Raw genomic sequence first — 26,746 nt, 5'->3', positions numbered from 1 at the left:
CAGGGAAGGGTGATAAAGAGTGATAAGAAGAGAAGGGAGTGATGCTGTTTCAACAAGGTCCTTCTTGGAAAGGGGGCCATGAGGAGAATTTCAGATGGAGCCATAGCAAATGGGGAGTGCAGTTGGCCTTTACCTGTTTGAGGGAAAGCAGGGAGGCCAGTGCACTGAGGGCAACGGACCAGGGAGTGAAGCCACAGGATGGGGATCAAGAGAAGCCCAGTGCCAGCCGCCACCTGATCCACCAGTCAGCAGCACCTTTATATCAACCTCACTGCCTCTTTTCAAGACTCTGATACTAGTGAATCTAACTGATCTCTCCTTTCTGGCCATGGCTAATGTCAGAGACCTTCCAACCAGAGATATGCAACCTACTGGACCTGGGGGTGATAGACCCAAACCCAAGTCCTGCCATAATTAGCTACATCGTTCACCTCCTGTAAGCTTCTTTCCCCTTCTCTATAAAATGGAGGTAACGTTAGTTATTTCCCAGAGTTTTCATGAAAACTGAAGGAGATAAGGTATGTGAAAGCAACTTGTAAGTTGGGTATTTTGAGTCATTGCAGTCAGTCAATAAATCTGATCGTGTCCAGGGTGAATGCAGGTTTTTCCCCTCCAGTGTTCAGGGACCCGCTGCTGCTTCATCTCTGTCTGGCAAGGGATTCAGAGAGATGCATCGTAACTGGAAGAAAATGAGAAAAAGAAAAGATGTTCATCTTTATCTCTATCTTTCTACCATGACCTTCAGCTCCATTACTCACTTGACAGAAATAGAATGTGGGAGGTGGTTGTGATCAGTGTGGTCCTCCCTTAATCCTGTGATTAAGCAGAGTTTATTTTCTTCACTGTCAGGGACAGGGGAGCTTGCAAAATAAATAAATCATCTGAAAGTAATGTGGTTAGCTAGATTTCCAGACACAAGTGGGTTTTGAAATGGATCTTGTAGGATGAATCAGGCAAGTGCAGAGTAGCAGCAGTGTGGTAGACAAAGTTGTGTGAGCAGAGTGCTAACCAGGAGGACATGGGTCCTGAGGGCTTAAAGGCCATGAGATGAGGTGACAATAGCTCAGGTGATGACAAAGGTAAGGAGCTTAAATTGGAAACTGAAAGCCACAGGAAGACAATGATGTGATGTGGTGTGATGTGAGGTCTAGGGAAGTTTCTGGAAGCAGTGATCATATATTCTGGGACTAGACGTGTTGGCAAAGAGAAAAAGAAAGTGAAGCAATTAACTCGTAAATTCGGTCAAGTGGACATATGGATAATTCAGGCATGTACCACCACTCTCCATTACAGTGTTGGAATGACCAGAAAAGATCTCATACATTGACAAGTACAACCTGTGTTAACTTGGTGTTTACAATACAACAGCTTTCTTCACAAGTTATTTTTCAAATCCATATATTTCCTATAATATTATGCACTTAATATTTTTCTTTAAATGACTTTATATTTTGAAAAATGTACGATTTGTCTTCTCATAAATGGAAGGTAAGAGAAAAAGTACTTAAGATAAATCTATCAATCACAGACCACCTAAGTCATCTCCTACATCATGAATAATAAACATACAGTGGTTTGGAAAACCTTACATTATCTTATTAGATTATTATATAGGTATTTTTTCTACTTTATTGGCCAAGCAAGAAAGGCTAGGAGAAGTTAAGTTGGTGCTTAAGGTCACACTGTTGCTCACAGGCACAGCTGAGATGAGTACCTGGGTTCTAGTCTGTGTTTATTGTGGCCCAGGAAGACGCAACTGCTAAATAAAGTACTAAAAACGAGGGGCCTAAGCAGGTAGGTAGAAGTGTGGTCTCAGGGTCACCAGGGAGCAAAGCACTGTGGTGGCATTAGGACCTGGCTAGATGGAAAGGCACTTGACTTTTTAAATGCCCTAGGTGACCCTCAATGTGAACAACTCCTAGCACAGGTTGCTACTGGGATCTTATCCTCTCACCCACCCACCCCAGCCACTTAGATTCAATCCTAGCTTGAAACAAAATGAAAGAGGACTAGGAATAATTTTCAATCTGGAAGGCTCTCAGAAGCCCTGAGGATAGCCTTACACTTATTTGGATCTAGAGCTTCTTAGAAGCCTTGGGATGAGACCAGGGGCCAAGCCTCTGGATGAGCATAGGTCAAGTGTAGTCCTCCAACTTTTTTGGTGCTTTGAGTATCCCATCTAGTGACATCAAGTCTATCAACATGGTAGGATACAAGAGATATGGATGACTTCAGGCTAGGATGGGGGAAAAGAGATTTTGGGTCCTTCCTGAGGCATTTCAAGTCTTGGCAACAATGCTAATAATCATATGTCAGAGAAAAATTAAATGACATATTTCCATAGGGTGAAGCAACTTATATTTAATTAAATATGCAGTAGACACTAAATAAATCCTTATTAGAAAATACAGAAACATTTGAAGTCCTTTCCACAATGAGAGATTATACACTGGGTTGAATCCATCTTTTTATAGGTAATAATGACTCAAAGTTGGTAAATTTATATAGTACGATCTAGTATTTTGGTGGAAAGTATGATTGGGCATCATGTACTTCTGTCATAATTCAGTATTGAAGGTGTCGTTCAGCTTGATCAAGCCATGCAACTTTTCTGGATGTGTTTCTTCATCTCATTGATATTGATATTAGAATAAATTGTTGGCTCCAACTTAGAAATGTGTTTGATTAATTAAAATTGGAAAAAATGATTACTTAAAATTTTATTCAGTAAAAATATTTCAGAATATGAGACCCAGAGGACAATGATTTTTTTGTAGATGAGTTTCTTATTTTGAGATACTTTAGATTCACACATTATAAGAAATAATAAAGAAGATCTCTACATATTACCGAGTTTCCCACGACAGTAGCATCTTGTAGTAATACAATACAGAACAACATTACAAGAACAGCTGTACCAAACTTGGATATTGGTCTGTTGGTTTCTGTTTTTGTACTGTCTTAGTCTGGTTTGGTGTCAGGGCAATACTAGCTTCATAAAAGGAATTTGGAGATATTTCCTTCTGTTTTATTTTCTGAAAGAGACTATAAATTTGGTGTTAATTCTTTAAATGTTCAGTAGAACTCTACAGTGCAACCCTCTGAGCCTGGAGATTTGGGGGAGAGTTTTTAAACTATGAATTCAGTTTCCTTTATAGTTTGAGGGCCTTCCTAATGATCTGTCTCATATTGGGTAAGTTGTGGTAGTTTGTTTTTTGAAGAAGTGACTTTTATTCAAAGTTATCAACTTTTTGAGTGTAGAGCTGTTTGTACCATTCCATATTATCTTTTTGATTCTCCAAGACCTGTAGTGATAACCCCTGTTTCTTACCTCATATCTGTAATTTGTGTCTTCTTTCTTTTTTTCTTTGTCAGGCTTGCTAGAAGTTTGTCAACTTAATTGATCTTTTCCAAAAATAAGCTCTTTGTTTCATTGATTTTCTCTGTTGTTTTTCTGTCTTCAACTCCATGATTTCTGCCCTTATCTTTGTTACTTCCTTCCTTCCACTCACTTTGAGTTTATTTCACCTTTGTTTTTTAAGTTTTTGAGGTAGAGGTTAGATTGTTTGAGACTGTTTTTTCTAATATATTCATTTAAATGGTATAAATTTCTCTCTCAGCACTGTTTTAACTGTGTCTTACAAACTCTGATATGCTATATTTTTGTTTTCTTTCAGTTTTTTTTTTTTAAAGGTTTTATTTATTTATTCGACAGAGATAGAGACAGCCAGCGAGAGAGGGAACACAAGCAGGGGGAGTGGGAGACAAAGAAGCAGGCTCATAGAGGAAGAGCCTGACGTGGGGCTCGATCCCGTAACGCCGGGATCACGCCCTGAGCCGAAGGCAGACGCTTAACCGCTGTGCCACCCAGGTGCCCCTGTTTTCTTTCAGTTAAATGCATTCTTTGATTTTCTTTGAAGCTTCTTACTTGACCCACGGATTATCTAAAAGGGTGTTGTTTAGTTTACAATATTTGGTTATTCTCCTATTATCGTCTGTCACTGATTTCTAACTTGATTCTCTTGTTATCAGAGAACACACTTTGTATGATTGCAATTTTTAAAATTTTGTTAAGGTTTGTTTTATGGCCCAGATTATGGTCTATCTCGGTATATGTTCTGTGGCTATTTGGAAAGAATGTATATTTTTCTGTTGTTAGGTCAGGTTTTCTATAAATGCTGATTAGATCCATTGGTTTATGGCATTGTTGAGTTGTTGAAGATCCTTGCTGATTTTCTGTCTAGCTGGTCTACCAATTGTTGAGGTCTTGAAGTATACAACTATAATTGTGAATTTATCTTATCTCCTTAAAATTCGTTCAGTTTGTGCTTCACATATTTTGTAGCTTTGATGTTTGATGCATAGAATACATATTTCAGATTCTTAGGTCTTCTTGATAGATTGGGCCTTTTATTATATAATGTTCTTTGTCTCTGGTAATTTTCTTTGCTCCAAAGTCAACTTTATCAGATGTTATATAGCTGCTTTTCTTTTCTTTTGATTAATGTTCATGTAATATATTTTTTCATCCTTTTATTTTCAACCTGACTATATTGTTACATTTGAAGAGAGGATCTTAGAGTCAGCATGTAGTGGAGTATTTTAAAACCATCCTGTCAATCTTTTAATGTATTCAGATCATTTATGTGTAATGTAATTATTGTGCCAGGGCTCAAGTCTGCCATCTTAATTTTTGTTTTGTTTGTTCTCTCTGTTTTTCATTTCTGTTTTCTTTTTCCAATCTATGATGGGTTACTTGGACATTGTTTAGAATTCTATAGATTCTATAATCTATAGATTATATAGATAAATCTATATGTCTTTGAGCACATTTTCTTGTAAACTTTTTTAATAGTTTCACTATGTATTACACTATATATATATATATATAACTTACCACAGTCTACTGATGTTGTCATTTTACCAATTTGAAGTACAGAAACCTTAACTCCCTTTACATCCCTTTACTTTCTCCATTTATAATTATCTAACATATTTCCTTTTTTAATATATTTAGAACCACATCAGAGAGTGTTATAACTTTTGCTCCAATTGTCAAACATAATTTAGAAAGCTCAAAAGGAGAAAAAAAAACTATCTTTACCCATATATTTGCTTACTGTGTTCTTTCTTCCCAATGTCCTGAAGTTCTTTTACCATTTCCTTTATTTATTTTTTTTTACAGTTCCTTTTAGGCATTCTTTTAGGGTATATCTGCTAGTGACAAATTCTTTGTTTTCCTCATCAGAGAATGTCTTGATTTGTCCTTCATTCCTGAAGGATATTTTCCATAGGTATAGGGTTTTGGGTTGACATTTCTTTTCATTCTTTATCCTGATTTCTAATGAGAAATTTCTTACTGTTCTAATTATATCTTCCTATAGGGAAGGTGTCTTTTTTCTGGTTGCTTTCAAGATTTCTTTCCTTTGCTTATTGTTCAGAAATTTAATTATGGTGTTCGAATTTCTTTAAATTTACAATATTTGGGGTACATTCAGCTTCTTGAATGTGTAGGTTTATATTCCTTTCCAAATTTGGCCTGTTTTTTCTTGGTTCAGATTAGATAATTTCTATTGTTCTATCTTCTAGTTCATAGATTCTTTCCTTTGTCATCTCTACTCTGTTAGTCCATTCACTACACTTTGTGTTTTAACTATTATAATTTTCTGTTCTAAAATTTGCATTTGATTTTTCTTTATATCTTTTATTTCTTTGCTGAGGTTTTCTATTTTTTTTCATTTGTTTTAAGTATGTTCACAATTGCTTTCTAATGCTTCTTTAACATGGCTGCTTTAAATTTTTGTCAGCTAATGCTACTTTCTGTCATCTTGGTGTCAGCTTCTAATGATTTTTTTTTCATTTAGTTTGAAATCTTTCTGGTTTTTGGTGTGATGAATAATTTTTTATTAAAACCTGGATGTTTTAGTATTGTACTATGAGACTGCGCTATTGTTGGAACGTTCAGTTTTTGCTGGCTTTCTCTGCCATTGCTGCAGCTGGGGAGGGGGAGTGCTACCTCATTACCACCACATAGAGGTTCACTGCTTACCCTCCAATTATTCCAGAAGAGAAGGCTCTTCATTACTGCTGAGTGGGAATGGGAATTCTGGTTCCCCACGTGGTCTTTACTGACATTGCAGAGGAAGGGAGGAGGGATTATGCTTATTATTGATCATCAGGGTTGAAATTCCTGACTCCTGAATTGGTCTTCTTTGACACTGCCCCTGTAGGAGTGGTGGGACATCTTGTTATAGCCTATCAAGGATGGAAACCTACGCTCCCCACTCAGTCTTTGCTGGTGTGGGTGTGGCTGGACCCATGGCTCTTCTGTGATTTGGCTGTAATATAGCAATCATTGTCTAAAAGTGTTCTGTCTTGCTCAACTGTGCCTTTCCTGGTACTTTTACTAGAAAGAGTAGACCCACCCCCCATAAAAAGGGTGTTTTTTTGTTTTTTTTTGTTTTTGTATGTGTCTGTCTACAGGAATTTCAGGTTGCTGGCTTCTTCAACTCCAGGTTGGAATATATGAGATAGAAAGAAAACACAGGGATCTCACCATGATGTTATTGTGTGGGTCCCAAGGTTCTTAGCCAGCCTGTCTCTTTTCTGTACTTTCAGAGTTGTCTTATGGTCATTTTTCACCTATTGTCCAATTCTCCTTGGTGGGAGGAAGAGAAAAATTTATCTACTCAATTTCCCTGGAAGTAGAGGTCTCAGGAAACATATTTAGAAAGGGTCTTTGGTAATACAAACAAATTTATGAAATATAAGGTTCTTTTAAGCTTTATCCAGCTATCCTTTGGTCCTGGGAGTAACAGACAGACTGACCAACTAACAGACCCAGTGACCAGCTGACTCATGGACTCATAAGCAATCTTTACATTTATGAATACAGGAAATGATATATGCGTACTGAGGACAGAGTTGACACTCAGTGATTGATACACAGATACATAAAGGCTATCTTTTCTTATTGAAATCTTGTTTTTGCATTATCTAACAAAAAAGATACAAAATTCTAGGGACTCCTACTATAAATTTGCCTCTATATTTATTTTTAAGTTTTCCTAGTCTCTATGGATTTAGTAGATTTAAGAAATGCAGTTTTGAGAAAATTGCCGTATTTATTGTCAGGCCCAACTTTTTTTTTATGCAGGGAAGAAAAACTAGTGGTTCTTCACTAATTTCACTGATAAATTGTCTGGATATTTAGTTTGACTTTGTTGTTTAGATACACCTGAACAGTAAGAGAGTAAAAAGAAAAGCCCAGTGATTTGGACCCTGGTGTACTTCTATTGTGTAAACTTCAAGCTCATCGAGTTCTAGGTTTGTTTGCAGAGTTCCTGAGGCTATCCACAGACTCAGGGAATCACTTCATGAAGGAACTGCCTCATCTCCATGGCACAGCCAAGTACCACAGTTCTAGCTGGAAGTCATGTTCTGTACTCAGTATTACAGAAACAGTAATCTGGCAGTTGTGCCACCAAGTAACTGATCTATAATAACAATCAGTGTTTGTTAATGATTCAAAATGCAATTGGCAGAGACAACATTTGATAGTTTGAATGAATGGAAGAAAGACATTTTCTTCCTCAGCAGGCCACAGAAAATCAGTCCTTGATTATGAGGCTGGCAGGTGCAATCATTCCGCCAGCCATAATGGTTATTGAAATTGTTTATGGGGCTCTCAATGAGTTTTCAAAGACGTCCTGGGAATAACAATAGATAACATGTTTTAACTGAAGAAGCCAAGACCAAAGAATTACAATATCTTACAAAACTTATAAGTAGAAACAAATTATTCCTGGTAACTCCAAAAAATGGCAAATCACTCCTGGCAGCAAGTGATCGATAATGTGTCATTGCCAGAAGCAATTATCCATAGTTCATACCCAAGCTAGCAAATCATCCCCAGCATTTTGACAAGGGGGGACCACAACCATTCTTCACTAAGAGTGACAGTTGAATCATAAAATAGTGTAGAAGAAATGGAATCATCATCATCATCATCATAGTAATTATTGTTATTTTCTGTTTTCCTACAAACCAGCAGCCATCACATAATTTTGTTTGGAAATTATCCTTTACTTCTCTGACAAGTTTTTCTGGACAGATTATAGAAGCTTGAGGATAATGTGGGAATGCATAAAAGCTTACTCTGATCATTATTTTCCCAGATAATATTAGTGGTAGAACATGGCTCTCCTTGTCACCTTATAGTCCAGGTTGAGAACAGATAGGCTTATTGTTTCTTCTCCATGACACATCACTTACCTACTACATACTCATCTACTGAGCCCTTTATCTTTCTATCCCTCTATCTATATATTTAGTAAATTATACTTCTATTCATTGACCCACCCTTGTATCCATCCACCCATCTTTCATGGTACCTTTCTCTCTAACCAGCACAAAATAAAATAAGAAGGTAGGAGAAGGAAAGTAAAGGGAAGAAAATATATATTTTTAAAAGGCATATAGAGCAGAAAGAAAAGGAAGAACAGCATGATGAAGTGGGAGAAACACTGTACCTAGATTCACAATGTACCTTTTTTTCAGCTTCGTTAATTCCTGGCTATATGACGAGGGACATATTTCTTGAATCTCACCTCCTGTATTTTTCAAAGGATGATATCATGTCTCTACTTACCTTAAAAGATCAATGCAAAAAGTGTCATCAGTTAACAAACATGAAAGCATTCTGTAATTGCAGAGTGCAAAACGAATTTTAGATAGTTTTTATAATGAACTTGCATATAATAGAAATAGCTTAATATGATTCAGTCACTGAAGGTTTTCATTTTTTAAGTGTGCATTCTTCTCTAATAATTTCTTCTAGTATTTGTGTGGTTTCGTTTTAAAAAATTTTAATCTCTATTTTATCTGTAATTTATCCTTTGGAAAATATGAAAAATGGACCAAATCCTTTCCCCCACAGAGTAGGTGTTCTAATACCATTTATTAAAAAGTTTACCTCCCCACTGATTTGAAATGCTGCCTTTAGTATATACCAAATTTTTGTATGAAATTTGATCTATTTTATATTTTTAAATTGTTCTGGCCCTATCTGTTCCTATGTGAATACCATGCTGTTTAATGAAATATTCTTCATAATATGTTTTATATGGTTCTGTGTGATATCTTTTTATCCATTTGATCACAATATTTTGTCTTGTCCATGTTTAAGTGAAATGAGTATTTTTTTTCATACTCTCAAGAGGGTTGGTCAGCAGTTTTCCTAGCTTCACAGCTGTAAAACTCCTTCTTATTATTGCAAAGTGATCAAATACATGATTTATGCTTCTATGACCCATCTTTCCTATTCCCCTCCCCTATTTCTATCTGGATCTTTTCTTTCATTAGGTCCTAGTGTCTTTATCTTGCTCAGTTTACATTCTATTCCCAGAAGATTCTCCAGGAGGCTGGTTTTTGTCCTACAAGGGAACTTTAATTGTTTTATTTCAATTTTTATAAGGTACAAACTGACCCACACCATCTGACCTTTCGCTGTCCCTTTGCACTCACCCACAAATCGGATTCCATGAAACCAGTTCCCAGTTTTGGTGTTCTTCTAAGAATGGCCCACTGAGCTTTCCAGAATAGATCTCTCAATTTGGGGTCCTTTGGTAATTCAGTTTCTGAGTCCTCCAGCTTTCCCAGAAATCCCCTGCTTACTCTGCTTCCTCCCTCACAGTTGCCAGTACAAGGTAAGGCTTGTTATGGTCAGCTTGGCCTCAGTTCCTCAATTTTGGGGCTCTTGGAGTTACCTTGTTTAGTTTTGTTGTAGATTTGGCTGCTTTATTTTGTTATTCTAGTTGCTTTGTCTGTTTTGTAGGGTAATCTGGGAAGTCAAAAACCATGCTGTACTCCTACAATCTTCCTTTGAACTTCACCCCTCAATTTCCTTATAATAGTTTTAAAGGTTTGCCTTTCTGTATATAGTTACTGACTCCATGTTTCATTTTCATGCAGGCTATGAAGTAAGCATTTAATTTTTTTTCCATTGCTATAATTTTCCCCCACATATATGCACCTTTTCTTCCTCTGAATTGAAATACCACGTCTCACAGGTTTTCACAAACCCTTGTCTCTGTTCTGAGACCTGTATTCTTTATTTCTATCTTTATACCAAAATTGTTCTGTTCTAAGTACCAGAGGAATTCTCTTTCTTGATCTTTGCTGTTACAAGACATCCCCACACCTTTTCCCTGCTCTTTTTTGTTGTTGTTGTTGTTCAAAATGTACTTCTTTGTCCTTGCCTTCCTCTCATCATATGAATTTTATTATCAGCTTGGTAATTTTGCTAGAAATATTATTGGAATTTTAGAAAGACCTGACTTTTTGTAAACATATTAATTCTTCTTATCTATAATATGGTATATCACCATTTATTTATAAATTTTATATACATTAAGCTGGAATCTAATAGCTTTCTGAACTCTCTTGTTAGTTTTCCTGGATTCTCTGTAGAGTCTCTTGAATACTCTTTGTAGATAATGTCAACTGTAAAGAGTAATTGCTTTCTTTGCTTCCCAAGGCTTATATTCCTTTTCCTTAGCTCATTATTCTGGCTTGGGCTTCCAATTCAATGTTTATGTAGTGGTGGTGTAAATAGCATTCTTATCTTACTACTGTTACTAGGGAGTTTACTTCCAATCTTTTACCATAAAACATGATGCTTGTTCTGTATTTTTTGGAAGATATTTTTATCAGGTTAAAAAAAAAAGATACTTCTATTCCTAGCTTCCTAAGAGTTTTTATCATGCGTAAGTATTGACTTTTACTGAAGGTCTTTCTTCATCGTTTAGAATTTTAGCATTTTAGCCTTTAGTGTCACATGTTTTATTTTAATCTATTAATGTGATGAGTATATTAAGAGCTTTTTGCCCAGTATTAATCATTCTTGCATTACTGGGGTAAATCCACCTTGTTGATGATATATATTACTATTTATAGTCACATAACATGAATTCAGAAATAATGCTTTTGGCAACTGGTTCCTCTCCTTCATAAAAGTTCTCAGACGGGTGGAACAAAGTACTTATCTTCTTGGGAAAATGGGTGGTAAAGAAGGGAAGTGAGGAAAGTGGAACATTAGCTAGCAGCACTCTTTGGGAAGCAGGGAGTTAGAAGGTACATTATCTACATCCCAGGATTCTCCAGGCCTAATGTTTCCAGGTCACTACTGCTGGCCTAGAAGTCACAACTGACCACCACATGCTATCAAACCATATCCAGGACGGGGATACACCTATAGCCCGTAGCTGAACCCATGGAACTTCTAGCTGGCTAGCTCCGTAGGTGCAAACCAATCATTTCATTAGTTTTATAATAAAGAAATTCATTGATTTTTGAATCAATGAATTTCTTTTTTCTTTTTTCTTTTCTTTCCTTTTCTTTTTTTTTTTTTTTTTTTTTCACTTCATCTACTGCGTATACAATTTGGCAGGAGAAGCACTCTCTGCCACTGGTCTGAAATTTAGATTGACCGAATCTTGTAACTTGGAGTCCTGAAGAAATGGAAACATTAGTTTAATGTTAGTATATCCCCAAGCTGAAGCAAGAAAATTTAAGCTACAGCCTTGAAGGAGAGAATAGTGAGGTCCTAGGTCTTTCTCAAAAATCTTATTTAATATAGGAGTGAGTCTCAGGGAAAAACTGGATTGGCATAGTGACTTTCTTTGTGAGGCTATTGTTTCAAATATATTCAAAGGAGCTGCCACTAAGTTAGAGGCAAGTGGATAGACAGGCTCTATTTGCCTGAGTTCTATCTCCAGAGAACTATATCTATATATAGATATAGATATAAATATATAGAGAGATACATAGATATATAGTTAGATATAGATATATAGATAAATATAGATATATAGATATAGATAAATAGGTTCCTGAGAACCGTGGAAGCTGATGGTGTAAATCCCAGTCCAAGCGTAGGAGAAGAACAAGGTCTCAGCTCCAGCAGGCTGGCAGGAAGAAAAAAGGATGAATCCTCCTTCTTCCACATTTCATAGTATTCAGGCTCTGAACGGATTGGATGATACCCACAGACTTTGGCAAGGGCGATCTACTTTACTTAGTCCAGCAATTCAAATGTTAATCTCATCCAGAAACACCTTTACAGACACACCCAGAAATAATGTTTAATCTGGATACCCTGTGGTGCAGTCAAACTGACACATAAAATTAACCATCACAGAGGTCCACAGGTAAGTGGCTAGAATTTTCAGTCTAAACAAGCTATCCTTATTACAGAATATTCTTCAAAACTTTAAATTAGCATTTAATAATCATAACCTACTTTTCTAACTTTATTTCATGAAACCTTTTTTTGTGAAAAAAATTTTTTTGCTCAAAGAAACCCCACTGAAGTTGTCTCTGTTCTATGAACAAATTCTTTTCCACGTTTCATGTTGGTTTTATCTACATGAGACATTCATGTCTTTTTAATTAGATTGCTATCTCTGGATTGAAAAAACTGGTTTGTTTTGTGTTGTTTGTTTTTAGAGAGGGAGGTGGGGGAGGGGCAGAGGAAGGGGGAGAAAGAGAGAATCTTAAGGAGGCTCCGAGCACGAGCACGGAGTCCAAGGTGGGGCTCGATCTCAGGACCCTGAGATCATGACCTGAGCCAAAATCAAAAGTCGGATGCTTAACTGACTGAACCACCCCGCAGCCACGAAGAAACTGTTTTTAAATCTTGTTCATTTTCCTTGCCAAGACGTGGTACAAAGATTGTTCCATCTTAGTGCCTGATTAGTATATTAGGATTATTTTAGCTTCTCCTGTCATTTCCAAACACCGGACTCATTTTCTTTTTACTTTACTAGGTATTTCTCCCCCTAGAGCAGTTAAATAATTTAAAAAATTATAGAAATACATATTTTTGTATAAAATAATTTCATCTGCAGTGTTTATGAAATAAAGATAATGGCTTCTTCTATTTCAATGATAACCAGGAGGTGTGGATAAGAGGAGTAAAACCCCCTCAGTGAAAATGAAAACTAATTTTCAGTGACATCAATGGAATCAGATCCTCTAGTAACATTACCTTAAGCAGGACGGTTAAAAATGTATTACCAGTTCATGAAGAAGTATATTCATATATGCATGTTTTCCCTGTGAAGACAGAATATTGTTTTATTTTTTATTTTTAAATATATATTCTTAAGGATTTTATTTATTTATTTGTCAGAGAGAGAGTGAACACAAGCAGGGGGAGCAGCAGGCAGAGGGAGAAGCAGGCTCTCTGCTGAGCAAGGAGCCCAACAGGGGACTCATGACCTGAGCTGAAGGCAGATGTTTAGCTGACTGAGCCACCTAGGCGTCCCTAAATATTGTTTTAAATGAAACAATGTTAACTGAATATGTATTCTTACTAAATTGTTTCAACTGAACATGAGGTCTAATATTCCCATGGGATTGTATTTTTCCAGGGTTGGTTCTATTATCTGTCTATCCTAATCTGGTTAAGGCTATTTGATTGCAGGGAACAGAAAATCACTCAAGAAAAATTAAACAAAAATGGGGGGGGCACCAAATGCAAGTAAGATTTGTGTTTTATACTTTTTTCCGGTCAGTTTGATTAGATGTCATTCATTTTCTTCATCTTTTCTAGGAACCAGTGTTTGGTTACATTGACCTTCTCTATTGTTTTTATTTTCAATTTTATTTACTTTTACCCTGTAGTATTTATTTCCTTTTGCTTGATTTAGGTTAATTTTTACTATTCTTTTTCTGATTTCTTAGATGAAAGTCTTTATCATTGAGTTGAAACTCTTTTTATTTTTAATATAAGAATCTAACACTATAAACTTCCTCCATGCTCTGCTTTGTCACATCTTACAAATGTCATTGGTATTTTTATTATCATACATTTCTAAATATTCTTTGGTCTTTGTGACTTCTCCCTTAACATGTGGCTTATTTAGGTGAATGTTGTTTAATTTCCAAGTATTTGGGAATTTTCCAGATATCTTTATGTCATTGATTTCTAGTTTAATTCTATTATGATCAGGAAAACATATTTTGTATGACTTAAATTCTTCCAAATTTGTTGAGGTTTGATTTATTTCCCCAAATGTGGTCTAATGTGGTGAATGTTCTGTGTATTTGAGAAGAATGTGTATTCTGTTGATTTTCGGTTGTATGTTCTATAAATGTCGATCAGGTCAAATAGATCTTTAGTGTTATGCAGATGTTCCATATCCTTTCTGATTGTCCGTCTTCCTGTTTTATCAGTTATTTAGAGAAGAGTACTGAAGTCTCCAACAATAAATGTAGATTTGTCTATGTTTCCTTTCTTTGCTTCACGTATTTTGAAGCTCTACTGTTAGGTACATAATTATAGGATCATTATGTCTTTTTTGGTGAATTAAGTCCTTTTTCATTACATGATACTCCTCTTTATCCCTAGTAATAGTCTCCGTTCTGAACTGTGCATTGTCTGATATTAATGTAGTTCCTCCAGCTTTCTCTTGATTAGTGAGTGCATACTATAGCTTTTAGTATACCTTTACTTATAGTCTCTCTAAATATTTATATTTAACAATGGGTTCCTTATAGATAGCATGTTTTGTTTTTTAATACAGACAATGTCTGATTTGAATTTTTGTGTTTAGGTCATATATATATATATATATATATATACACACACACACACACACTATTACTTATTTCCTGTAAGTATTGTTATGGTGTCACTAATATCTACCATACTGCTAGGTTTTCCATCTGTTTTTCTTCTTTTTCCTTCTGTTTTGGCTTATATTTGAATTGAGTGTTTTCTTAAGATTTTATTTTCTCTATTATTGATTTATTTTTCTACCTCTCATGTTAATTTATCTTAATAATTACCTTTGGGTTTACAGTATGCATCTTAAGTTAATTGCAGTCTCCCTTTAAGTGGTTGTATTCCATTGTACATATAGTAGAAGAATATATGACAATACACTTACAATATCTCATGTGCACCTTTTGTGCTATTGTTGTCTCATACATTTTAATTTTACATGTGTTCTAAACTCACAATTCATCACTTGTTTTTACTTTAAACAGCCAATGATATTTTAGAGATTAAAATAAAAAGAAATGTCTTTTATATTTATTGTATTAACCATTTCCAGGGATCCTCATTTCTTTGTGTAGATCCAAGCTTCTGTCTATTGTCATGGTCCTTTTTCCTGAAGAACTTTCTTTAACATTTCTTGCAGTTCAGGTATACTTTAATGAATTCCTAGTTTCTGTTTCTCCATCATTTTTGAATATTTTCATGAGATAGAAGGTTGACAGTTTTCTTTCAGCTCTTTAAAAATGTCGCTATTTTCTTTTGACATGCAAAGTTTCTGGCAAGATGTCTTGGTGTATTTTTGTGTCTTTGTGTTTTCTATATTATGTGGCCTTTTCTCTGGATGATCTCAAGATTTTCTTTTTATCTTTTGTGCTCAGCATTTTCAGTATCATGTGTCTGGATGTGTTAATTTAATTTAGCTATTAATTTTTAAATTAATAAATTAATTTAAAAAAGCTTCTGTGCTTTTCCAAGCTTCCAAGACCCATGGTTTCATATTTTTAATCTTTTTGGAGAACTTTCAGCCATTGTTATGTCTTCAAATATTTCTTCGACTCTTTTTCTCTGTCTTCTGGGATTACAATCACATGTATGTTAGACTCCTTGATGGTGTCCTAAAACTCTTGGGTGCTCTGTTCTGCTCTCCCTTTCTAGCTCTTCCTGTGTGTGTTTTAGTTTGGGTCACTAGATATCTAGTGACCATCCTTGGTTGTGTCACGTGTACTGATAAGACTTTGAAGGCATTCTTTATCTCTGTACCCATGATTTTTAGTTCCTAGCATTTCTATTTGATTATTTACTATCCTTTACCTTCCCCATCTGTTCATCCTGAAAATCCCCATTAGTTCATGCATGCTATCCATGTCTTCCATTAGATAACATATTAATCATAATTATTTTAAATTTCCTCTCTAATAAATACATTATCTAGGTTGTTTCTGAATCTTGTTCTATTGATTGATTTGTCTTTGACAATGGGTTTTTTTTTGTTTGTTTTTTTGGTTTTTTTGCGTTTTGGGTGTCTTATGTTATCTTATTATTGGACATAGTGTTTAGAGGAGCAGAGGCTGAGGTAAGTAGTATTCATGACTGACACTGGGTGTTACTCCCTTCTTTCTGCTAGGCCATTGGTGTGGGATATTGTTTCCATGTAGTAAGGATTTTAATTAAGTTTGGGTTTTACTATTGCTATGGCAAACTTTAGTGCACCAGCAGTTTTACATTTCTTTATTATTGCCTTGTTCTTATCATGGTATTGGCTGTTTAGGCCTTTTTCTCAGTTGCCCTGATTTACTCTAAGTTTTAGGCTTTCCCTGATCTCTCTCCATGCTCTTACCCTCCTGCAATGGTAGGCTGCAGTTGATTGTTTTTGCTGCTTGTTACCATGGTGATGGGGAGTGGGGAAGTTCTCTGTTATTCTTGTTAAACCTTTGTCTCAGGCATTTCCATTTCATGCTTGGAAAGTAAAGGCTTTGTATCCTGCTGTAATTTAGACCCTCTCTTTTTAAATTTCTTAAGAGAAAAAAATGAAACAAAAATCCCTCCAGGCTTCTGTGAGAGTGATGATACAGTTATATACCTGATCAGAGTGGAGAAGGAAATTGGATATAACTTTCTGAGAAAATTTTAAAAATTCTTTCATTTTAGCCATTTCTCTCTACTTTGTTGTGCCAACAGTTCTGGAGATTTGGGGGACATTTCAAATTATAAATCAGGTTATTTTGTAGCATTTCTCACTGTTACCTTAGGATTCAGCATTTTTCTTTTTAAATTTCTTTTCAACTTAGACAAGTTTGCTACTATAGGCTTATCTTCCATTTTCCCTGATTTTATGTGTTTATACCTTTAATTTGAATCCTGTTACTATTTTTTTAGTGGAATTATTGGGTGGAGCCAAAGGAAGTAGATGGGTTTAATCCACCGTATTTATACCAATGTCCCATGGCTGGCAATCTTAAAGTGATTTATCATTTTCACTTTTTATCCAGTTTCTCTATTATATGTATAAACAAACTTCGGGGAGAGCCCAAATAGCTCTATTGACATGGCCAGAAATAGATAAAATTGTCTAGGATATGTAGTTTACATTTCATCTCTGGGATACACGTGTTCGTCATGTCTTATTTACTTATTAAAATTTTAATCACTTTGATGGGAAAGTTTGTTTTAGATGTTTTTACAATACCTCCAACATCTTGTCCATTTCCTTGAGTTATATTGTTTTAAACTCTTTCATGTATTTAACAAGACTAAAAACCCAGTTTTAAAGTCCCATAACTTTTGTAAAGACGTTGTACTACATAGAGATTATTCTTTATTTTGCATTTACTTGGAGCTTTTCCCCCCCAAAAGTCATCTGTTTATGAAAATGAGAAAGATATATTTTAAATGGACTCTTAAACTTGAACACAATATAAAAACTAAATTCCTTCTTTTTAATGTTATTTCAGTGTAAGTTTAAGTGCTGTTGTTAATGCAAAACTGGCTCTTCTATTTTCTCGTAAGGGATGTCACAATATTTTAAGAAGTTGCAGAGTTTTCTAATTAGAAATTCTCAAAGTGAGGATATGCCTGTGAAGTCCAGATCACTTTTATTATCCCATTTACATTTATTGGACAGTTAATTAATTTAGGGATCTGTGTTAGATACGGGGTGGGGGGATCGTCAAGGAGCAAAAAATCCTATCAGGACCCAGCTGGTTGCTTAATGCTACATACCTCTTCTTCATGCATAAGAACACTACATGTATGGGCTTATTGCCATACTAATCTCTAGCCACAACCCTGAAAATTAGGCTGGAAAACTTTAAGGAGCTTGATTTCATTATTTTGGGGCTCAACATTAAAGTACTCTTGCTGCTAATTAAGTTTGTTCTGCTCCAGTTCTATTGCTGAGATTTTGACCCGAAGCTCCCCAGTGATGTGTCTAGGTCATGGTAACTTCCTCAAGAACTGTTTAATCAGTATCTTACTTGTTTTTCCCTGTTACTCCTTATTTCCCTAAGCTATGAAAAACAGTATTTACCACTTATGACAAGCCATACCTGGTGACTCACCCCTGCTACCAGATTTTCTTGATATCAACTGCTTTCTTGAATTGTAGGGATTCTGAGTTTTTGCTTCACATTTTCCTTTCACTTTACTCGGACCACGTACCGGAACATTCCCTCCCAATTTCTGAACACCCCCAACCTCTGAACGCCTCCATGCTAATCACTGTGTATTTTCTGCCAGCTTACTCTTGAATTCTCTGGTCTGAGGTTCTGCAGGCGGATCTATCCCCCAGCTTAGCAATTGTGGCTCATTTTATATCATGGATTCTGTAATCATGTCTAGTCACTTCCTAAGACAAAGCAATTATCACTCTTTAGGGATTTATAACTAGGTGGAATAAAAAATATATGGAAATAAGATCGAGGAGGCGGGGTGGCTGCAATTTCGCGCCAAGCTCGCTGGGGGAAATCCCGGTTTGGTGAGCTTGGGAGGTGTTCGCAGCTGCTGTCATGGTTCGTACGCTAAACTGCATAGCCGCTGTGTCCCAGAACATGGGCATCGGCAAGAACGGGGACCTGCCCTGGCCCCCGCTCAGGAATGAATTCAAGTTTTTCCAAAGAATGACCACAACCTCCTCAGTAGAAGGGAAACAGAATTTGGTGATTATGGGTAGGAAGACATGGTTCTCTATTCCTGAGAAGAATCGACCTTTAAAGGACAGAATTAATTTAGTTCTCAGCAACGACCTCAAGGAACCTCCACAAGGAGCTCATTTTCTTGGCAAAAGTCTGGATGATGCCTTAAAACTTATTGAGCAACCAGAATTAGCAAATAAAGTGGACATGGTTTGGATAGTGGGAGGCAGTTCTGTTTATAAGGAAGCCATGAACAAACCAGGCCATCTTAGACTATTTGTGACAAGGATTATGCAGGAATTTGAAAGTGACACATTTTTTCCAGAAATTGATTTGGACAAATACAAACTTCTGCCAGAATACCCAGGTGTTCCTTCTGATGTCCAGGAGGAGAAAGGCATTAAGTACAAATTTGAAGTATATGAGAAGAACGATTAATGCAAAGATGTTTTCTGATTTATTTCAAATTAGTTGTTCCCTCTTCCCTCCAAACAATTATATATTTTAATATTAGAAAAAAAGACTTGTTGACTTTAGATCGATAATTACTTCTAAGCAAGAGATTTTATTAATCTTAATTAGGCTGTAGTTAAGATTAATCTTAACTAGGCCACGTCAGATACCATTTGTGGAACATTTCTTACTGTAACTGTATGTTGCCATCAAGGACCAGCACCTGCCTAGGGTAGCATATCTACCAAGAGCCTACGTGAGACGGCCCCCTGATAGCATCAGTTGAAATCAGGACTTACAAAGATAGGACTAGAGAGATGTGTCCGAAGTTCAGAAATGGATTATAAATAGAAGAGCTAGAACTCAGATATTTAAAGAAAATTAGATCAAAATAGGACCTTTGAGTTCTCTATGCATATCACTCAGACAGGAAATCTGGTAAGTTGAGAACTCTGATATGCTCCATAGGGATAGTGAAGAGGCAGGTAGGACACTACCTTTTGGAAGGTTAAAAGAGAAGGTCTCAGACCTCTAAAAACTCTGTTTCCGATCTTCAGTGAGAGTCCATAGGATGTTAAAATGACAGAAGAATAGCCTGTTCTATACAAAAAAAGAGTAATCTAATAACAAGCATATGGCTAAAACTAGAAATTAAAAAGGGAATGAATTGAAAATGAATAAAGCTAGAAACCAAAATTACAAAGATAGAAACTAAATTAAACTTTACTGAATTAAAAAATGAAAATTAAAACACACTTTACCCGTCATGTTAGCAAAGATGTGGACTGTTAAGTATCCAAAGAAATAGCATTTTATGCCTTGTAAATTAATACAAACTTTTTAGAGTTTAAGTTAGCAATATCAATTAAAATTCAAAATATTCTGGGTTTGGGCCCAGAGCTTCCACTTCCAGAAATTAATCCTGAATAAAGAGATGGACCCAAAAAAATATATATATATGCATAAACAAGTATGAATAACAGGATGAACTGGAATGTTATCAATGCCAGGTAGAGTGGTATACCTTACCATTCATGTGACACTGATAACTGTGTCAAAAATATATTGAAAACTCTGATCTAAAGATCCAGTTCACTTCATTGCTAATTCATGTCTTTCTTAAAATTTGTGAAGTTTTCATTATTTTTTCTATTTTATATGAGTCTTTATACATATCTCTACATTTATTACTGCAGCCATTTTTTCTTCCATTATTTTTTCTGCTACTTTCTCTTTCTATTCTGGAACTCCTATAATGGGTGTGTTCGTCTGCTTGATGATGTCCAATAGGTCCCTTAGGTTCTGTTCACCTTTCTTTATTCTTTTTCTTTCTGCACCTAAGACCTGATAAGTTCAGTTGTCTATTTTTAGGTTCTCTGATTCTTTCTTCTGCCCGCTCAAATCTGCTTGTGAACCTCTTCTAAACTTTTCATTTCAGTTCTTGTACTTTTTAGCTGTAGAATTTCTGTTTGGTTGCTTTTTATATTTCCCTTTATAATATTCTCATCTTGATCATACATCACTTTCCTGATTTCCTTTAATACTTTGTCCATGTTTTCTTCTAGATCTTTGAGCATATTTAAGACAGTTATTTTAAAGTCTGTTCTTAGTAATTCTGATGTCTGGAGTTCTCAAGGGGTGATTTCTTTCAGTTTTGTGTCTTTGCGTAGGTCACATTTTCTTGTTTCTTTTATGTTTTTGTGTTTTGTTGTTGTTGTTGAAAACTGGACATTTGAATATTATAATGTACTTACTCTGGAAGTCAAATTCTTCCCATTCCCAGGGATTGCTTTTTTTTTTTTCCTCCAAACTATTTTTCAAAGACTATATTCCTTAGCCTGTTGGTAACTGGAGTCTCTGTAACTTCAGTTAGTATTCTAACATTTTGACACAGCTTTCCTTGAATACTAGAAGCTAAAAAAACAACAAACAAAAAAAGAAAACAATTCTCCCAGTTTTTGCAGATTGGCTTTGTGCTAGGGCACAATACTTAGCCAGGCTTCTGATGAGTCTTGGGGTCAGCCTGAAGTGAAAGCTTGGCATCTTTTCTAAGGATGTAACTTGCCCTGGGAAAATGCCTGGCTTTCTAAATCTTCCATATGAACAGTTCTTTTGAATATCCTAACTTCCCAAAGAATTTCCCCCAGCTTTTTCTCCTGTACCACAGGCTGTCTATTATATATCTGTACTATAATCTTTTATAATATGTGTCTGTCCATTGTTAGTTTGCCCTGAAGCATTTTCAAGCAATGCCTGCTGCTTTTGAGACCTCAGTTCTGAGTTAGGCAAAACAGAAATGAATGTATTGTGTCAGTTCTTCAGATAACCCTCAGACAGGTTAGAAAAATCTACATGGTAATTTGCAATCTACACACAAAAATCTACACAGTATGATCTGCTCTATGCCCTCCAGAACTGGGGACCGGGGCTACACAGGATCAATGGCAGGATAAAGAGAATAGAGGTAAGTTATACACAATTGCAATATTCCATTCTATGTAAAGTTCTACTCAGGAGTCATGGTGATGAGAAAAAATATCAAGGCCAAAGTGATGTTCCCAGCAGAAGTAACAAATGCCTGCAACATGGACTGTGGAATTTAGGTATGAAATATTAAAGATGATAAAAGAAGGTGGATGACTCTTCTTTGAAGTGAAATGTTTATTTAACCCAGATATGCGCTAAACCCGATTCCAGAAACATTTGCTGTCATTGTTCTATTTATATTTAATGACTTGAAGAGTAAAATAAGGCATCTTACACAAATGGTTTCTTTCTTCTAATAAATCCTTCTGAATCAGAGATTGTCAGATATAGTCAAGTCATTACAGATGGAAATGTGAGCTGCAAATGTAAGACTCTGACTCATTTGTTGGCAGCTTTTCAAAAGAAGAGATAGAAACAGAGAAGTCTGAAGGTTTGCTCATGTTTCTTCCCTCTGTGCAACCTAGTTCCCTCACAGTCTGTTTTGGTTACTGTCAGATTGATTCCAGAGAGACAGCATTATGGTCAGATTTATCATGTGTTTAGGAAAAAAGCCTTCTGTAGATTACTTAGCATTGAAAAAATGATATTTTGTATTGAGTTTTTGATCCACACAGGATGCATTGGAAGAGCAAGAAGCACATCCAAGAGCAATTTTTGATGGGATTGCTAAACTTTCCATCATGGCTATAGAGAAGATAAATACGGTACTTCTCTAATTTAATAAAAGTGTAAGGGAGGTGACATATCTGCTGAAGAAAGGCACAAGCGTTTCCATTTAAGTTGGCTCCTTTAGACTGTTTGGATGGAAACTGTGAGATGCTTCAATTCTGGACTCTGTCACAGCTGAGAGTGCTTATTTGTCGCCAAAATGAAGTGATTATTCTGTTCCTATAGAAATATCATGCTCTGAAAAAAAAGGAAAGATGATGCACTGGTTTAATAAAAGCTTGGGGCACATGGGTGGCTTAGTCAGTTAAGCGTCCAACTCTTGATTTCAGTTCAGGTCTTGATCTCAGGGTTGTGAGTTCAAGCCCCACATTGGTGTGTGGAGCCTACTTAAAAAAAAAAGAAAAGAAAAACTGGATACAGAAGATGCCAATAGCGTATTGATAGTGCCCTTGGTCCCTCATTTAGTTACTTAGAGACAAAGTATATTATATATTTTGGTGCATACTAAATGCCAGACATTCACACTTATCTTTTCCTATTTTAATCTCATAACAAATCTGCAAGTATTATCACTACTATTTTTACAAGTGAAGAAATGTTACCTATATCACGAAGTCAGGATTGGGCCTGGGATTTGAATCCACACCTGTACTTTTATAAAATCTTTTTTTTTTTTTAACAAGTGATACAGCATGATGTTTGAGAGCAGAGTTTCTACATTACTTGAGGTAAAGAACCATGCCTCTCAGCAGAATATTGAGGCTCAGAATAAAGACCAAAGTTACTGCGGTGAGCTTCCCAGATCCTATGGGATGTGAAAGGAGTTGGGAAATTTTCCCAGCTGACCCCACATTTTCGTCCATGTCAGAAAACAGTACCTGATAAATGTGGGTTAGAGATAAATACCTGTGGTGGGAGTACAGTTGGAATGTCATTAACAAACCAGATGGAGACTACCCTGATACTTCAGACTTTGTTAACTAAGCCTTTGGTTTGGTTTGGTTTGGTTTTTGACTCCTTAGGGACGCCAAAGAAATTTTAGCTCTGAAGGTACTTATTTGACAAGTTTATATTTGATCTTTATTTCCTTTCATTCTCTCTCTCCTCCTTCCCTTTTTGTAAAAAGTTTTCTGGTTTCAGGGGCGCCTGGGTGGCACAGCGGTTAAGCGTCTGCCTTCGGCTCAGGGCGTGATCCCGGTGTTCTGGGATCGAGCCCCACATCAGGCTCCTCTGCTATGAGCCTGCTTCTTCCTCTCCCACTCCCCCTGCTTGTGTTCCCTCTCTCGCTGGCTGTCTCTCTGTCGAATAAATAAATAAAATCTTTAAAAAAAAAAAAAAAAAAAAAAAAAGTTTTCTGGTTTCAAAGCCAGAACTAAGTGGATAAGACCACCACCCACAGGGATGGTCTTAAGAGAGGGACTACTGGGGCCCTACTGAAGTGGGAAACTTACTGAAAGTAGTTAGTATAATGATGTACTATATGTTGGCTAATTGAATTTAAATAAAAAAAGAAAAGGAAGCAGTTAGTAATTTATTTAATCTTGTTTAACGCTCTCTGTCAAAGTAAATTATATTCCTTAAAACTTAAAGTACATGTCCATATATACACAAAATAGTTTACTGTTTACAGTTAACTCTGCAGTTTGGGCTGCAATCAAATTGATTTCAAAATAAATGAAATGTTAAAAGTAAAACTTATTTTACTAAGTGCTGAGTACTGTGCTTTGTTTAAGCTGGCATGGAGAGCTTTGCTAGAGATCAACGTTAAAAGCACGGTGAAGGGGACAGCAAGGGTGGAGAAGACTGTTGAGGGTCAATTCTACAAAATGAGGTGTGGGTGAAAATAGGAGGGTTGGAAGCTGGGGTATCGAGGGTAAGACCGTGTCAGAGGAATAGTCAGGAGAAGTTGACGTTCTGGGAATGAGAGAATGCTGAAGTTCTCATTTTTCCGCAGCATTTGCAGTGGAGGTGATTATTCAAAGGTATCCTACAGGACGAGGCATCTATTTTTTGTTGTGTCATATGGCCTGGGTATCACAAGGCTCCTCATGCATGAATTCTGTGACATCTTGGACCTTTTGCTGTTGTTATTTTTTTGACCTTGAGGAATATTTGATCTACATGTACATCAAATATCTTGGTAATTATTTTTTCTCTGGAGGAAGTATGTGTGAATGAACTAGAAAGTGTGAAGTCATACTTTGGGAAGTGATCTTAGAAAAACCATGGTATCTGACTTCTCTTACCTCTTAAAATTGAACTGGAAGAGAGATGAGGTGAAAGATGTTACAGAAATGCAGAGCACCGGCCCATCGTCCCATGGCCCTAACAACACAGTCCTCAGAATACCAGCTGGAAAACTGAAGTTGGAGCTTATTGGAACTGGCCTCCTCTAATCCATGAATAACCTCAAAGTAATTCAGATAGAAGAATTAATCTGAAGAAGAGGCATATGATAACTCCAAATATCAAGCTATGTAATAATAACAAGGCAAACGTAAAACTACCAACTTTCACACGAACAGATGCATTTTTTATCTCTATCCCAGTGGAAAAGTGAAATCAAAATTGTGGTTTATTGAGCGAAAGAAGAGTCTGACTCAAGGGGTCTGGCCATGATTCATTCCCGAGCTCTTCGTTCAAGGCTAGAGCACGAACCTAGTCAAGTTCACCGCTAATCCGTGCGGCAGTCACATTTACGGCTGAGTACTGGGAGAGGGGAAGGTGCCTCCCAGAGATGTCAGATGATCTGAGTTGTAAGCAGTTTCTGTGATCTAGCTAAAAGAAAACTGTAACCACAGAGATCAAATGTAAAAATTTATTTACAATTTTAGATGACCAGTCTGGGAACAGAGAAGGTTCCTGGCTATAGATGTTCACCTGATATAAATAGACGTATAGGTTATTAACTGTGTAATCACTAGTCTATTACTCTGAATTTACAATGAACATTTTTTTAAAAAAGCATCAAGATTTTTTTTTTAACTTGTCTGGTATATAAATGGAACAGCATTGCTCCAAGTAGAATTGCTTCTTAAATAACAAGATCTGGGAGACAGTTACAGCTACTTTGTATCTCCATTACAATATTAAAGCACAGAAAATTCCAGCTGTAGGGCATCCGGTCCTCAGTGTGTGGACCTGGCGGTGTAGGAAGTGAGCCTGCACTGCTTCAAGCCCTTTCATCTAGAATGCTTCAGTAATAGCATTTCATGAGGAAGTCATTGTTTCCCTTTCTTAAGATCATTTATTTATTTTTCCCTTTCTTAAGATCATTTATCATTTATCACTTAGTACATAACACGGTATTTACATGTATCTGTCACAAATGTTCAACCCTATTCCAGGGCATATTAAACAGAACTTGTGAAATATGCATGTGCTGTGTGGATACAAGAAAGAAGTTGTCTATAAAACCTCTATAAAAAGGAATTGTCAGTTCCCATATCTTGGGGAATTGTAAAATTCCTCTTCCCTCTCTCCCCTATCCTGAGCCTCCTGCCATATTCCTACCCTGTGTTACAAGAAGACCTAGCTTGTGTGCACTTCATATGAAGCTAGGTGTTGACTAAAGACATTCACCTTTCTTTTCTAAGAGTTTATTTATTTATTTGACAGACAGAGAGAGAGAGAATGGCAGGAGAGGGAGAGGTAAGCTCCCCACTGAGCAGGGAGCCTGACCCTGGGATCATGACTTGATGCAAAGGTGGACACTTAACTGACTGAGCCACTCAGGCACCCTAGCATGTACTTTTCTAATCTTTGCTATTAAGAAAACACAATGATGTAGCTGTTTGTATTTAAAGCCATCAAAAGCAAATCCCTGCTTTGCTACTTCTTTTTTTTTTTTTTAAAGATTTATTTATTTATTTATTTGACAGAGATAGAGACAGCCAGTGAGAGAGAGAACATAAGCAGGGGGAGTGGGAGAGGAAGAAGCAGGCTCATAGCGGAGGAGCCTGATGTGGGGCTCGATCCCATAACGCCGGGATCACGCCCTGAGCCGAAGGCAGACGCTTAACCGCTGTGCCACCCAGGCGCCCCTGCTTTGCTACTTCTAATAGCATGATCTTTGGAAAATTATTTGACTTTTCTAAATGTCAGTTTCCCTGTCTGTAAAATGAAAACATAATAACATCTGTGTCTTAAGATCACTGGGAGGGTTAAATGAAGTGATGTGCTTGAAACTTGTTGCATATTGTCTCATTTAATTTGCAAAGGAGTCCACGGAGTGAAGCTATCATTACTGTTTCTCATCCTACAGATGAGGAAGCTAAGCCTTACAGAAATAATTAAAATTAAAATTCCCAAGGTCATGCTGTTAACAAGTGTGGGACACGATTCTAACCCACTTCTGCTTCACGCCAGGGCCTGCACCCTTCCCTGCACAATACTCCTTTCTAAGTATTCAGTCATTTCTAGTGAGAAAGGGTTTCGGTCA

The 26,746-nt window shown here is 36.4% G+C and overlaps 1 protein-coding gene across 1 annotated transcript; it reads left to right on the top strand.

Annotated features, from left to right (window-relative positions):
- Positions 1-18,480: 18,480 nt before the first annotated feature.
- Positions 18,481-20,112, top strand: LOC103663014 (dihydrofolate reductase-like). The gene has a single exon (XM_040627134.1). The coding sequence runs from the start codon at positions 18,571-18,573 to the stop codon at positions 19,132-19,134; it is 564 nt and encodes a 187-aa protein (XP_040483068.1). The 5' UTR covers positions 18,481-18,570; the 3' UTR covers positions 19,135-20,112.
- Positions 20,113-26,746: the final 6,634 nt, after the last annotated feature.

Source organism: Ursus maritimus, unplaced genomic scaffold, assembly GCF_017311325.1.
Source record: "Ursus maritimus isolate PB19 unplaced genomic scaffold, ASM1731132v1 scaffold_12, whole genome shotgun sequence".
In the NCBI taxonomy this organism is placed as follows: domain Eukaryota; kingdom Metazoa; phylum Chordata; class Mammalia; order Carnivora; family Ursidae; genus Ursus; species Ursus maritimus.
The sequence above is the reverse complement of the archived record's forward strand: the minus strand, read 5'-3'. Positions and strand labels throughout refer to the sequence as shown.

What these genes read in the sequence shown, in the direction of transcription:
- LOC103663014 (XM_040627134.1), top strand. Translation starts at nt 18,571, where the DNA reads ATGGTTCGTACGCTAAACTGCATAGCCGCTGTGTCCCAGAACATGGGC.